Source organism: Prionailurus viverrinus, chromosome A1, assembly GCF_022837055.1.
Source record: "Prionailurus viverrinus isolate Anna chromosome A1, UM_Priviv_1.0, whole genome shotgun sequence".
Classification (NCBI taxonomy): domain Eukaryota; kingdom Metazoa; phylum Chordata; class Mammalia; order Carnivora; family Felidae; genus Prionailurus; species Prionailurus viverrinus.
Genome location: NC_062561.1, coordinates 80,635,012 through 80,650,082, shown reverse-complemented (window position 1 = coordinate 80,650,082; position 15,071 = coordinate 80,635,012). Strand labels below are relative to the sequence as shown.

Here is a 15,071-nt window from a genome sequence, read left to right as displayed (position 1 = left end):
TGTCTAAAGTGATGACTCTTCCTTCTGCCCAGTGATTTCTTCCCAGATTTTTCTTCTTCTTATGTTAGTTTACTATTTTGTCATATTTCATTGTATAGGTGTGTAACTTTTTATGTGTTCGGATTTTTCAACGTTTTCCTTTGTAAATTTTTTCTACGGTATTAGCACAAAGAAAAAGTCTTTCTCTTCGGACCTGAGCAGTACCGGACTACACTTAGTGTACTGTGTGATCAAACAGCCCAGTGGAAAAACAAAATGAAAATTCATCAACAATGAAGCCACGGCACAAAGTTCATGGTGGCCAGTGGGTTTTGTGGTGAGTGTGACCCGTTACGTGTTGGTGAGCCTCTGCTTGTGTGAGCCACCTGCCACGTTGGGGGTCTCATGTGCATGGCCTCAAGTGACGCTCTCGAAGGCCCTTGGTCTTTGCGTGTTGGTGGTGCAGGGATTACAGATGCCCACGTGGTTCCTGATCGCCTGTGAGCCCGGTCCCTGAGTGGGCTCCACGTTGGCTTGTGGTTCTCCATTCAGTCTCTGCTCAGTTACCTCGAGGGTCCGCACGTTGGGAGACACCTCGGGCAATACTTTTACTTTGTGGGTGCTGCTGACGGCTGAAGTCACTCACGTCTGTGTCACAGGTCTGTCCGGGGCTAACCTAGACTGTTGTCTCAGTGACCCATCACCGTAACTGGAGCGTTTCCCATAGCCCAGCATTTTACAGTGATCATTTCCTATGCAAGTGGTCAGAAGACGACTGCATGGAAAGCAGTCATCAAAATGATTTATTTCCTAATTGCTAAGCAGGGCTCCGCTTTAATCTATTACGTTTCCTTACCTTCTCTCCCTTCTGTCCATAAAAACCAAGTCCTCTGTTGCCCTGAAAAGAGAAATGGTTTTTCTGAGTTTTTAAAAGTCATTAACCACAGAGAAATATATATATATATATATATATATATATATATATATATGTGTGTGTTTATATATATATGTGTATATATATACACATATACATATTTAGAAGAAGAGATGTAAGCTCTATCTATTTGCAAAATACCAAACAATTATCTTTGCATAATATTCTGGCATCCCCTCCCCAAAGCTATTTGACACAAAAGAAAATTAATGTCTTTTCTTTTGCGAGTTTCACATACAAACTACGTAATAAAAGTGTGAGCCCAGAGATCACATAATATGAATGGGAGCAGGCTGGGGTCACGTAGGAGTTACGGAAAGCGGCACCTCACGGTGTATCTTGAGTGTGATGAAAACAATGGGCTTTGGGAAAATGCTGTGCTATTCTTGAATACAGGTGTGCTTTTAGGGAAAATCCGTATTTTATACTCTAAGTGAAACCCTGAAAATAGCGGATTAATGGCGTTTTTTCTGGACTCTGTCACCGCTGGGAATGTTTTAGCTTGCTTTTTGAAACATATTCTGTTGTTCAACCATCCCGAGGCTCCCGAAGTTGGCTGTGTCATTAATTCTGCACCTGCTGCGTGAGCCAGGGCTCTGCGGCGTTTAACCCTGTGCAGCGTGAGATGAATGAAGATACCGCAGGCGTCTGGCCGTGGCCTCCCTGCTGGCATGCGGCAGAGCCCAGACCTGATCTCGGGTCTCTCGGACTCGGTAGCGCACCTGTCGTCTCCATGGATGAGGGTCTCAGCGTCTCCTCAGACCCAGGAAACAGCCACTCCCCCCCACCCTGGATCCCAGATCTCAGGATCAGGATTCAGTCTCCCTTCCGCCTCAGCCTTTTGTCATTTTGGTAAGATAATCCTGATTCCACAAACACATCTGACCCTTTTCATGACTTTAGGGGCTGGGGATTCTCTGGCTGGGGCCCCCGACTTGTCACGTACTTAATAGATTCACAAGTGGGGGGGACATGTGTTCGAGAACTGACTTGACCCCCAAGTCCAGGAGCAGCTGTGCTACACACTTACACATGTTCTAGAAATAGCGCTCTTTTCTTTGGCCTGCAAACAACTCGGCTTCCTCCCCAGGGCCCCCACATTCCCACCAAGACAAAGGATGGCGTGGGGCCGTATCTGCTCCTTCTCTCTGCAGTACCCCGCTCCCCCTCCGATGCCCAGATATTCTCCAAAAAACACAAACAAAGCCCCTAATTAATTTTTGCTATTTTGCTCCTTTCCCACCTGGCTGGGAGCTGAAATCAAAGCACAGCAAGGCAGCCGGGCCAGATCAGAATGCGCTTTGCCGGGGGCCCCCGCTGTCCCTCTGCCTCGCGAGCCGGCCGCCCAAGTCCCCAGGAAGTGACCTGGTGGACGGCGAGGGTTGTTTGTGCTGCAGCCAAGCGGGGATCTGAGGCGACCCTGGGGCTGGGCGGCCCCGTCCCACATCCGCTTCTCTTGGCTCGGGGCCGTTCCCACCCTGCTCGTGGCCGCGAGACAGTGGGGAGCCCAGCGGTGGGGGCAGCAGCCTTAATGAGCTCCAGCCCCAGCCGGAAGCCAGGTCAGAGGTGATGGGAGCAGAGGAGGGGGACGGTGGATGCTGAGGTCCCCCGGAGGCCAAAGAGATGAGGTTTCCGTAGAGCAGACATGGGAACATGCAGGCTTGGGGATGTCCCCGGCCATGCGCAGGCCACGGGATGGTCCTCGCACACTGGCAGCTGCAGCCCAGCATTTCTGATCACCCATCCCCTTCCCCACCTGCCTGCTCTTGGTCTTAGACATTTATCCAACTTTCCCCGTTGACACTGAACCCTAGTTCCGTCTATAGGTTCTGACAAGCCACCTCCTTTCTTGTACTTCATCCAACTTAATCATCTTTCTTGGGTGGGAACAGTATGGCCTTGGGCTCAAGCCTGACTTGAAAATCACGGACTAGCTCCCTGGGGGCTGGTGTCACCCTCCGGCACAAAGAGCTTGGTTACATCTGGGCAGGAATGCCGCTGGCTCCCCACCCCGCACAAACACAGCCACATTTTGTCCCCTCTGGTGCACTGACACATTCGGATACACACGAGCTGGTCTTGCGTCTACATTGCTAATCAAACATTCATCAGTGTGATTTCCACACGACGGCAGTGGGATGTGATTTTTTTGGTCTTAAAAACCTACAGAATCATTTTCATCACGAAATAAATGATACGTCGTTGTCAACCAAGTAGTCCTATGGTCAGGAAAGGTGCACACAAGTGTGTAAGCCACCCCGCCCCCGTCACCGACTTACCGGCTGTCCTTTAGGTCCAGGGGGTCCAGGCGGGCCCTGCACAAATACAAAGAAATCTGTAAACTGTTTTCTTTATCCCAGGACCCAGATAACTTCTGCTGGAAAGCTCTGGGAAAGCCATTCTGTGTATATTTAGCATACCGTGTAGTATGTAGAGAGGTTTCTGGTCTACCTGCCTCGGTGGGGAGGACGGGCTGGAGGGCAGAGGACCGGGGACGGGCCTGCCTCTCAGAATTTGCCAGCTGTCCACCTACAGCTGTTCTGGGTTTGCTCTTCTGAGTTCAGACTTTTGACTTCACCCGGGTCCTAACTCCTGCCTGCTCGGACCCCCCGCAAGGTCCCAGGCCCTGTCACCATGGACACTGCCTCCCCTGACCTCCTAGCATGTTTTGCTGGGGGGGTCAGCAAATGTTCACGGGCAGAATTAACCTGCGGGTCCGAACTGCAAGGTTGAAAGTCCATCTGCAAACACCACCGTCTTTCTGCAAAGTGTTCAGCGTCAACGCCACACTTAGGATGAGGTGTTAAACACGCACGAGACGGGCGGTTAGCGTTTAAGCACAAGGAAGCGTGGGTGATTCTAATGGCCCGTAGAAAAACCTGAAGCTGTCAGATCAGCTCAGGACACGGCGGGGACAGGCCCTGCTTCAGATTTCCCCGAACTGTGTATTTAAAGACCAACCCCTGCCCATGTGGCGTGTGTACTGTGGGCGGGCCGACAGCTGTACGCGGCGGGGGAGCAAAGAACCTGGCATCGCGCGATCCTTGCTTCTCCGGTTTTCTGCGACAAGGTCTCTCTCACCTGGACCCGGACCTCCCCCAGTGTTGTTCAAGGCCCATTTGTCTTGATGCTAAACTTCCAGGGAACGAGGGGCAGACACCCAGTGGGGGTGGTTTACTGCCGGGCCGGTGGGTGATGGGGGAAGTGGTCTGGGGGGCTTCATGGGCACCAGCACCTCTGTTTTCTCGTCCTCTCCCTCCCTGCAGCAAGCCCTCCTTCACCCCCGTGTTGTGCGGGTGCCACTCACTCTGTCTGTTGAGTTGCATGGGCCGGGAACCCCTTCAGGCGGCCACTGGGGCCATTTTGCTAACTGATGTGTAACATCTCACTGGCAATGATGGCCACTCCCAGGTGTGGCACACCTGTGACGATGGCCATGCCCAGGTGTGGTACAGCTGTCACAATGGCCACGCCCAGGCAGAGACCATTTCTTCTTATCCACCTGTCAGACTTTGATGTGCTTGGCCCAGGGGTGACAGCCCCTCCCCCGCCTCCCCCCCCCCCCCCCCCCCCCGCCATCAGCTGGCTGGGTGTGGGGCCGAGAGAGCTCGTCTCGACTGGAAGGGGGCCCAGCCAGCACCATCTCCACACTGGACATGCTTGGTGATGATCTAGTGCCCACAAATGTCAGGTCCTCATTCTTCAACCTTAACAGCAGCAAAATGCATGCAAAAGAGGACCTGTTTTGTCTCGACAGTCTCCATCGTGACCACAAGCATCCAAGATGTATCGTGACGCTTCCACATGCATCAACAACTGAAGAAGCCGTGTGTCCAGGGGACACCCTGATGGCCCCCTGAGAATGAGCCGGGCACCTGCTACTTACTGGTCTTCCTGGAGCTCCAACTGGACCCATCTGTCCCACAGGCCCGTGGCGGCCAGGAGGCCCCTGCGTACAGGCAAAAAGGAAGGTTGTTAGGAGAGGGACACTGGTATGTGCAGTCCTGAGTTCTTGACATTCTGCTTGGAACATTCTCTAATGAAAATAGACCTTACCTGGAAACCGACCAATCCAGGCTCCCCAGGTTCACCCTAGTTGAGAGAAAATAATTTTAAGACCTCTGGTTTTTATTTATTTATTTATTAAAAAAAATTTTTTTTAACATTTATTTATTTTTGAGACAGAGAGAGACAGAGCATGAATGGGGGAGGGGCAGAGAGAGAGGGAGACACAGAATCTGAAACAGGCTCCAGGCTCTGAGCCATCAGCCCAGAGCCTGACGCGGAGCTCAAACTCACAGACCGTGAGATCGTGACCTGAGCCGAAGTCAGATACTTAACCGACTGAGCCACCCAGGCGCCCCAAGAGTTCTGGTTTTTAAGTGTCTTTAGGTTTAGTTACATTTTATCACAACTTTGGAAACAAATTCGGAAACTATATCAGCCCCGCCAGGGGCTTGGTAATGCTACCCTTTATCTGGGGCATTGTGAATATAGACTGGAAAGGTGTGCACCCACAGGTAAATGTCACCCCGATGGGAAATCGATGATTTTTTTTAAGTTTACTTATTTTGAGAGAGAGAGAGAGACAGAATCCCAATCAGGCTCCACACTGTCAGCACAGAGCCCTATCTGGGGTTTGATCCCACGAACGGTGAGATTGTGACCTGAGAGAGTTGGATGCTTAATCGACTGAGCCCCCCAGGCGCCCCAGGACAGAAATCGAAGGTTTTTAGCTTCTTCATGGTGCTGGGCTGTTCTACCACCCCAGAGGCACTTGCTTATAGCTCAGCCATACTAGGGAAGTTTTGTTATTAATCAGGAATTACCCTGATAGCTCAGGCACGAGTCCCACCTCTAGCGAACATACCCTGTATTTGTCGCGGTCCACACTGGAAAGCGCGTACGGCTCACCTTTCTGCCCCTTGGGTCCTTGGGGCCCCTATGGTAGACAGGATGTGGAAGACAGAGAAAACACAGAAAGGCCCGTGAACACTCAGTGCAGTGCTAGCCATGTGGGTGATTAGACATTGTCTGTTACGGGCAATGTCAGTGGTCCTTACGGCTTATTTGGGTTATTCTGAACACCAGTCCTACATTCAGCCACAAAGATGAGACTTTCATATTTACCCAATAGTATCTTCCTTCAAACTTAAAATGGAAACATTTTAAAGGACTTAGGTTATTTACAAAAACCCAAAAGGATGCTCAGTAAACGAATCCTTCAGGACACCAACATGTTGTTTCTCTTCGTAATAATACATTTTGTCTTTAATTGGGCATTAGGGTGCTAAAGATATTAACACATATGTTCTGAAGCACCGTTTTTGGGAAAGATGCTGGGTCATTCTGGAAAAGTGGAATTGTAACAAATACACTCAGTACGTGTGCACATCGTATGTGGATGAATGTCTTTCAATGCCTGTGTATAAAATCAGTCTTAAAAAAATTTTCTTTTTAAAATTTTGTCTTAAGACACATGGAGAGACAGAGTGCGAGAAGGGGAGGGGCAGAGAGAGAGACACACACACACACACAGACAGAATCCCAAGCAGGATCCAGGCTCTGAGCAGTCAGCACAGAGCCGGACATGGGGCTCGAACTCCCGAGCTGTGAGATCAGGACCTGAGCCGAAGTCGGACGCTTAACCGACTGAGCCACCCAGGTGCCCATATAAAATCAGTATTTTAAAGTGATGGTTATATTTATTGATAATGATAGTTTCATGACATTACAGCAGACTGGAAAGTGATGGTCCTCGTTGACAAGGTGACCCACACATAAAAGACAACCCAGGGAGAGGACTGGGGAGGAGAAGTGAGAATAAGAGAAATCCATGAACTTCAGGAGGAAACACGTGGGGAGGAATGTGTGAATACTCTTCCCCAGTCTTAGAAATGTTTTCTTAAATAAAGAGTTTTACCAAATAAGATGTTGGCAAAACCCTGACTTTCCAATATTTTGATGGCAAGAAGGCAGCCATACAGAAATGGAAAACACTTCAAGATTCTTTGCAAAGACCTGAAAACTGAGTCTACAAAACAGATGAATACATGGAAGTTTTCCATTAAAAAGAAAAAAAAAAGCACACTTCTACCTGCAGGGGCTGTTTCCATGTCACAGAGGAGTTTAGAATCTAACAAGACGGGGGCTAACGGCATCCTGTCAAGCTCTAATTAAGCCTTTTGATTTTGTTTTTGCTCTTGCCCAATTCTTCCCTGTTACTTGAATTGTAGCATGGGGGGAAATGCAAGGACACAGGTAAAACTGCACGATACAAACCACACGGATTATTTTCTATCTTGTTTACAGAATAAATTTGGAAAATGAAGTTCTCTGGACGCAGGGAAATCATGCCGAGATGTCTGCAGGAACGTGTGCATCCTGACCGCTGCCTAGGGACAGGGGAGCACCTGCCTGGGGGTGCAGGAGCCGGGCTGAGCACACCTGCCCCGGCCGAGGGGTCCACAGGAGCCAACCTGCCCTCCTTGGAAAGTCTCTCTGACACAATTTCTAAAAGGGCCTTCTGGATGGGCCCGTGAAAGGCACACCACACATCCTCCACCCGTCTGCGGACAAGGGCCGGCCCCCCAGCTCCTGGAGTTCACCACCCCAGCCGCACCCGCTGCCCTGATACTCACAGGAGGGCCAGCGAACCCCCCGGGGCCGACAGGTCCCTGGCGGCCCACGTCTCCTCTCGTCCCGTTGCAGCCATCGTGACCAGGTGGTCCTCTGGGCCCACCTTGCCCCGGGTGTCCCTGGGAGAGAAGAGTAGGTGAGCCTTCTAGCACACGGTCTGGCGTTCTCATGAAGAGCGTGATAAAACACTTCTAAATCTTCCCACCCTGCATGAACCCAAGGGCAAAGAGAACTCAAAACCAGCAGGTGGGTGAATGAAAGATTAAGTAAATGGAGGCACACAGGTTCGGTTCTGAGCAGCAGAAAGGCCTTCAGGACAAAGTTCTGTTTGCCATGGGCTGGGTAAAGAAGTCCATTACCGCCGGTCTATCGGGAGGTCGGTGTCAGCAGGGACGGGTCACGGTAGATTTAAAACTTCTAGAAGGCACTCTGGAAGCGGCTAGGTCTTTCAAGGACAACAAGGGGCCCCATCTTTTGTGCCCAACTGAACTGTAGAGGGTGAGTTGACAGACTCACATCCTACACAGGAAAGAGATTCACATTCCCCCCGCCCCCCGATGGGATTTCATCCGTGACTTCGCCGTATGTAGAAGAACTGATTTCCTCTTATTTGCTTTTGAATAAAGCCAATAAAAGCAACATCTGATGTTCAGAGATGTCGGGGTGGGGGAGGGGAGGGAAGGCAGCATGACCAAATGTCTTTTGAATAGCTAGGAAGTCAGGCTGAGTTAACGACCTGCTGCTTACGTACTACGAGACCACGGCCTATTTTGCTGTTTCCTCCCACGGCACGTGTTTAGATATATGCCATCTTCTTAATCTCTCTAAAATTTTGCTTTTGTTGACAATGGACCAAGCATACATTCCAGAGTGGATTTTTTGAGGCCCCATTAGGATGCCTTTTACACTTACTTTGAGAAATTTGGGACATTTCAAGAGAAATGAACGAATCCTACATAGAGTGCCTGGACCCTGAACGATATTAAGAAACACAACGAGAAGAGTTGCATTTTAATTTCGTTGTCTACCTCTCATCGCTCTCCTTTAGACACTCAAAGCCGCTGCTTTAACTGGGACCCTCAGACAGGCACAGATCCAACAGCCAATCCCCTGGTAGACGAGAGAAATCCCCGCCGCCCTGGAAACCACGGGGTACCATCCATCTCTCCAGCTGAGAGTGCAGCCAGCTGCCTTGGTAGTGGCCAACTACAGGCCTTTTTTTAGGGGTCTCTGAAAGCCGATCCTTCAAATTCAGCCTGAGAAAACAAGCCCGGTGGGTGCTCTGCTCACGATCTGTGCGGTCTTCCGTGATGCTTTTCGTAACTCGAGTTCTTCACTCCTCTCCGGAGTGATCTGTCTCCTGTGGGCCTTTCTTGCTCCCTTGGAACTGATCTAAGTCATGTGACATGGCGTGTCAGTCAGACGTTAGTTGGAGACTGTTCTTCAAAGAAAAATTGCAATTACCTTGAACTGACTGCCCGTCTCGTGTTCAACATCTAACTGGACACGGCTCTTAAGATCTGACTGCACATCACATTTTATATATGGCTCCTAAGTGGCTAAAATTAGCCTGGGGGCAGATGGCACATGGGTCCACGTATGTGCAGTTCCAGAGTCCTGTGGTCAGCGGGCAAGGCCATTGTCAGCAGCACGGAGATTCTGTGGAAACCGCTCGGTTACCTGCTTACTGTGACACTCTCTCATGTGAAGATACTGCCTCTCCAACTTGTGAACTATTTCGTCCTCAGAGTAAATGGGCATACAGTGGAAAAACCAAATATGACTCAGAGCAGCCATACTGTTTTTCCACATCCCTCCTTTTAAACTCAGATTTCGACTTCCAGAAGACAAAACCGACAAGGCGGCCCAAAGAGCTCAAGAAAGCGGTTTAAGAATAGGTGGTTTCGTTGCAGGCGGTTGGTAGGAAAATGCTATCATTATTTGTTTATCCCTGAAAATCTACAGATTCTTTGACTCTGACTAATGGGGAAGTGACTACCTTACTTGTTCACACAGCTGTGTGTCCTAACTGGTGCGTGTGAGCCCCCGTCCAGGGGACGCTCCGGGTCAGGTCACCGTCACGCGGGCCTCAGGTCTGCGTGTGGCCTGTCTGTAGCCCTGACCGCCTTCCTGTACCGCTGCACAGCCTCCTGGGTGTGCAGCTGGCATTCTGAAGAACCTCCTCTCTGTGATGCACAGCCTCTCTGTGATGGCTCTTCTGTGTTCCCTCCTACAAGGCGGCTGTCCTGCTTCCACAGCCCCGGGAATGCATCTGTTACGTGTGCACATGCGTGTAGATGTGCGTGCTAACACAGGGGCAGGGGGTGTGGGCATGTGGGGTAAGGGCTCGGATGTGTGCACATGAGGGAGGTTCCTGAAGCAGATGTTCTCAAACCTCAGCAGCAGGCAAAAACATGTGTCATAAACACATCTGTCCCCGCGGCTGGGATCCGTAGGAGGCAGACCCTGGGAATCTGCTCACGGATCCTTGTGAAAGAGGTTGAGAGACAGGCCGCTGTGTTTATTATTTTTTTTTATGCCACAAGAAGTAAAGTAAACTAGGTTAGAAAAACACATTTTATTGCATTTTGAGATTTTCTCATGGACAAACCCTGTCTTTTCTTCTCACTTACGCATGGTTCACTAGAGAACTGGGGAAGCGTCACCAACGTCCAGCAGAGGGCGTCCTCCCACCCACCATCTCGGCCGTGCCCCTTTATGTTCAGGTCGCTTTACGGTTCCAACAAAATGTCAAGCCGCATTCTGATGGAGCATATCTAACGTGCTAGCCTTCCGTTACAAAACCAGGTCCGGTTTTCGCCGAAAACCGGCTTCGATTCCGAAGCCAAGTGCAGAAGAACATTTACAAAGGAACCAATCTGTGCCATATTTGACTGGACTCCAGGGGAAAAAGGATGCACAGAGAGCCCTACTTCATTTTGTAAACTAAACAGGAGGCCTACGTAGAATGCTTCTGTAACTCAGGAGCTTGCTTAGCATGTGTTCGGTGTTTAAAAATCCTACAAAATCTTACAAAACACTTACGGGAATTCCGTCGGCACCAGGGAATCCGGAAACGCCTCTTGCTCCCTGTAAGGAAGGCAGACAAGCTTACTGTGGGCCGGGACACCCACTGCCCGTCGCAAAAGTGGAGGGAACATGAGAAGTCATCATACCACATCTCCTTTCGGTCCTGTGATCCCTGGTGACCCCCTCTCGCCCTTGTCACCTTTGCGGCCCTGCAGTCCTGGGAATCCCTGCAGGCCTGGGGGCCCGGTGTACCCCTGGGGGCCCACTGGCCCTGGCTGGCCCTGCAGAAACAACAGAGTTTAATCACGGTTAATAACAACAGACGAGCGTTTTCCAGCGTGCTGCTTTTGAAACGACGCTTTTCATTCTCAAAGAGCTATGATGTCCAGGGAACGTCACATGTAGACAGTTCTATCTCCTGCCACAATTGCCACAGAGTGACTTCTGGCTAAGAAAGAAGGCCTAGAGTGTTAAAAGAAAAAAAACCATGTTAAATGTGAGAAAAAAATATCATCCTAGATCACTAATGTCGCGTTACCGTGAAATGCTGGCATTAGGTTGGGATGAAAGAATCAGCTTACTTGGCTTTTAAAAAAAAATTCTAATGTTTATTTATTTATTTTTGAGAGAGAGAGAGAGAGAGAGAGAGAGAGAGTGTGAGCAGGGGAAGGGCAGAGAGAGAGGGAGACACAGAATCTGAAGCAGGCTCCCGGCTCCCAGCTGTCTGCACAGAGCCCGACGCGGGGATCGAACCCACAGACCGTGAGATCGTGACCTGAGCCGAAGTCGGACGCTTAACTGAGTGAGCCACGCAGGCACCCCTTACCTGGCTTTTCTTTTTTTTTTTTAAATAAAAAATGTGTTCTCAGTTAACAAGAAAATTCCAAACAGATTTCCAATATTTTATCTCTACTCAGTATAATGCCTGTAACAGGATGGAAATGTATATGGCACTCAGGTATCAAAGTGATCCCCAGATGTTTAAGTGATCAGATAATCTCCCGTCTACACACATACCACATGCACACACAGAGAAACATTAAAGGTGTCTGAAGCCTGTAACAATCCACGCCCGTGGCCATCGGACATGAGTGGCCATTATTTAAAAAAAAAGACAAAATGATGTGCTGGTGAGCACATGGAGAAATCAGAGCCCTCGGCACTGCGCGTGGGGACGTAAAACGGCACGGCCGACTTGGAACAGGATGGTGGGTCCTCAAAAATTAAACAGAGAATTGCCATTCCGTCCAGCAACCCACTTCTGGGAGAATCCTCAAAATCGCTGGGAGTGGAGACCGAACAGGTGCTTGGACGACTTGTGTTCGCTGTAGCATCTTCCCCAGCAGCCAAAGGGCAGACGCACGGCGTTCCCTGGGAGACGGTGAGTATACAAAATGGGGTCCATCCACGCCACGGGCGCTTATTCACCTGGCTGGGGGGTGTGGGGGCCTCACCTCCCAACACTGCCGACGCCTGTGGACGTGGGGCCCAGGTGCGGGGGAAGCAGTCAGAATTTCTCTGAGGCGGAAGATATGGATGGAGGTTAAGATCGAGTTGATGGATGAGACCTGCCCCGAAGCTCGGGACCCCTGCCTCCTCCAACAAAGGGTGTTTTGGGATGCCCCCTTAGGGCTCCCTCTGGGCCAGGTCAGTTCTGGAGATGATGGGTTTTCTTGCTCTACCCTCCTCGTGTTCCGGAGGGTCTGGTCAAGGCGGAACTCACCAGATATTCCGTCTGAGTGCAAGCATCACAGGCAGTGGTGAAGCCAGGGTATTTCGTGTCTTTGAACAACGCGGTAAAAGGGGGCTATCGCCACTTTCTTGTCTCCCCCTCGTTGAGGAGGGTTGTGCTGGAAGGTGGGTAGCCCTGACCATGAACACACGAACCCCAGGCTCACCCTAGGCTAGCGCTCAGGGCCTTCCACATGCTACATTTGCTGGAAGTGTGGGGACAAAACGTGCTTTGATTCTGATTTTTACGGATCTTCTCCAGTCGTAATCGTTTTTGTTTCGTTGGCACTGTTAGAATACCACCTTCTTGTGATTATGCGGTATGCCCCAAGCCCTCGAATGCCCCCAGTCATGGTGAGGCTCGCACAGCGAGCGTCCTTTTGGGCGTAAAATGTTCTTCAGTAACACTGTCACTTTTACCGTCTACAAAGTTCATCCCCATCTGGGGGGCTCACTGCACGCCTCCAACTAGGAGCAGCACCTACTGTTAACCACAGCAGAACATGTGTGTCTTCATGATGAAAAACCACATTCTTGTCGTGCCTTCAGTAACCTCTCCTTGGTTCCCTTTGATGGGAAAAGTGATAGCGACATCATGTACTCACTTTCCTGCCATTGTCAGTAAACTTCTTTTCAGCCTTTGTTTCTTGGATGGGAAGTCTGGCTTTTGGAATGAGCCTTTCCTCTTCTGAGGCGTGCTATCACTGTGAAATTCCCATAACATAACACAGACCCTTTAAAGGGGCTTCTAGCACATTCACAGTGTTCTCTACCCACCAGTTCTATCTAGGTCTAGAACATTCCCATCACTCCAAACGGAAACCCCGTACCCACTGAGCAGACACTCCTCACTGCCCCTACATTTGCTGTTTGCTCTCCGTGTCTATGGGATCTATCCATTCTGGGTATTTCACATATATGGAGTCATATGTATGATACGTGACCTTTTGTGCCTGGCTTCTTCCACTTACCATAGAATTTCTGAGGTTCTCCCATGGGGTAGCACCTGCAGTTCCCCATTCACTTCCACGGCTGAATCATACTCATTGTATGGAGAGACCACAATTTGTCCATTTCATCCATTCACGGGCATTTACGGGGTTCCCACCTTAGGGCCACTGTGGTTCGTGCACGTACAATTACCTGTGTGAGTGCCTGTTTTCGATTCTTCTGGGTGCAGACTTCGGAACGGAATGGCTGTGCCTTCTGGCAATTGTCTAACTTTTTCAGGAACTGCCAGACTGCTTCCCACAGTGGCTGCATCACGTCCATTCCCAGCAGCAGTTTGTGAGGGTTCCAGATTTCTCCACACCCTTGCTAGCACTCGCTCTTTTCCCTTTCTTAGAAGTTCTAGCCATCGTGGTGGGTGTGAGGATGGTGACATTCTGAGGAGTTTATCTTGAGCTTCTGACAGATGGGACATTTCACAAATTCCATCCAGCTTCTGCCCTGGGGAAGGGCCAGGAAGAGTCTGGAGAAAATCTGAATCAGACCTTCGTCCCCACGGACTGGACCCTCGCTCTTGCCCACAGTGCAAACGCTGTGCTGCTGAGGCGAAGTGGACATTGACGTCAAGGTCAAGGACCTTGCTCTGAATGTTTTAGTCATCAGGCCTGAGATTTCCCCGAGGATATCCTGCCGGCCAGGGCATCCAGTGTGTCTGTCAAGAGCAGTTGGAATGATCAGCTAATGAAAAGGAGCTTCCTCTGTGCTAATTATCACCAACTTCCACCCTTAGTGGGAAAGTCACGGTCGGAAAACCTATTTCCATCTCTTCCCTTCCTTTTGTTCTAAGTGACGTTAAAAATAAAAATTACCCCAGAAGGAGACGTCTAGTTTGAATGTCTCTGCATAAACCTCAAGGGCTCCTGAGAGTCTTGCGGTGCACTTGACAAAAGCATTCCTGAGAAACATTTCTTAAAAGCCAGCAGACGCTGTGAAAGGAGTGGAGGGACCATGTGCTGTGACCCCCGTCCCGCCAGGCGATCTGATTCAGATCTACGTGTTACTCGCTGGGAGACAGGACAAAGGAAAAAGCATCATTAAATCGCGTATCTTCTGGGATGAAGTGCCTGTTATAGGTTTTATTTTTAAAAGTCTTTAAAAACGTTTCTATTTTTGAGAGAGTGCAAGACGGGGTGGGACAGAGAGAGGGGGACAGAGGATCTGAAGCGGGCTCTGCACCAACAGCCGTGAGCCCGACATGGGGCTCGAACTCACGAAGCAGGAGATCATGAGCTGAGCTGAAGTCTGACGCTCAACTGACTGAGCCGCCCAGGCGCCCCCGTCTTGGTTTGAAAAAAAGGTTTATCTTATTTTACCCCCATGCCAAACACATGACAACTGTCACCCCCACTTGAGAGGAGACAGCGGGGGCTCTGGAAGGAGCCCAGTATCGTGAAGTTGGGTCGGGGAGTGGGCCGGTTCTGAAGCTTCCGTGTTCCATTACATCATTGCTGCTCTGAGTGAGGTCCTCGACATGAACCAGCTCCATCTGGGAGCGTGAGAGAAATGCGGAGTCCCAGGCTTGGCCCGGACCCTCCTGGAGCTTCAGTGACCACCCTCCCCGGGGGTTTCTTTGTACAGTAGCCCGGGAGGCTTACTGCTCAACAACCCTCCCCCTGTGACGTTCTTACAGAAGCAGGTATCTTTTAATAAAAATCTCATTTAATAAAAAATGAAGTCGGGTCTTAGAAGAACAGATGAGTGTTTACTGCATGAGGCAGAGGAAGATCTAATATTTACATTTGTTAAGTAC

The 15,071-nt window shown here is 50.1% G+C and overlaps 1 protein-coding gene across 2 annotated transcripts in view; it reads right to left on the bottom strand.

Annotated features, from left to right (window-relative positions):
• The window catches only part of COL4A2 (collagen type IV alpha 2 chain), a 173,695-nt gene that overhangs the window by 61,184 nt on the left and 97,440 nt on the right, over positions 1 to 15,071 (bottom strand). For both annotated transcript variants that reach the window (XM_047852721.1, XM_047852712.1), the window contains exons 5-12: positions 10,729 to 10,863; positions 10,598 to 10,642; positions 7,555 to 7,671; positions 5,784 to 5,855; positions 4,970 to 5,005; positions 4,800 to 4,862; positions 3,193 to 3,228; positions 836 to 877 (exon numbers count right to left, since the gene is read on the bottom strand). In XM_047852721.1, coding sequence (XP_047708677.1) covers positions 836 to 877; positions 3,193 to 3,228; positions 4,800 to 4,862; positions 4,970 to 5,005; positions 5,784 to 5,855; positions 7,555 to 7,671; positions 10,598 to 10,642; positions 10,729 to 10,863 — 546 coding nt within the window. The remainder of the gene's footprint in view (positions 1 to 835; positions 878 to 3,192; positions 3,229 to 4,799; positions 4,863 to 4,969; positions 5,006 to 5,783; positions 5,856 to 7,554; positions 7,672 to 10,597; positions 10,643 to 10,728; positions 10,864 to 15,071) is intronic.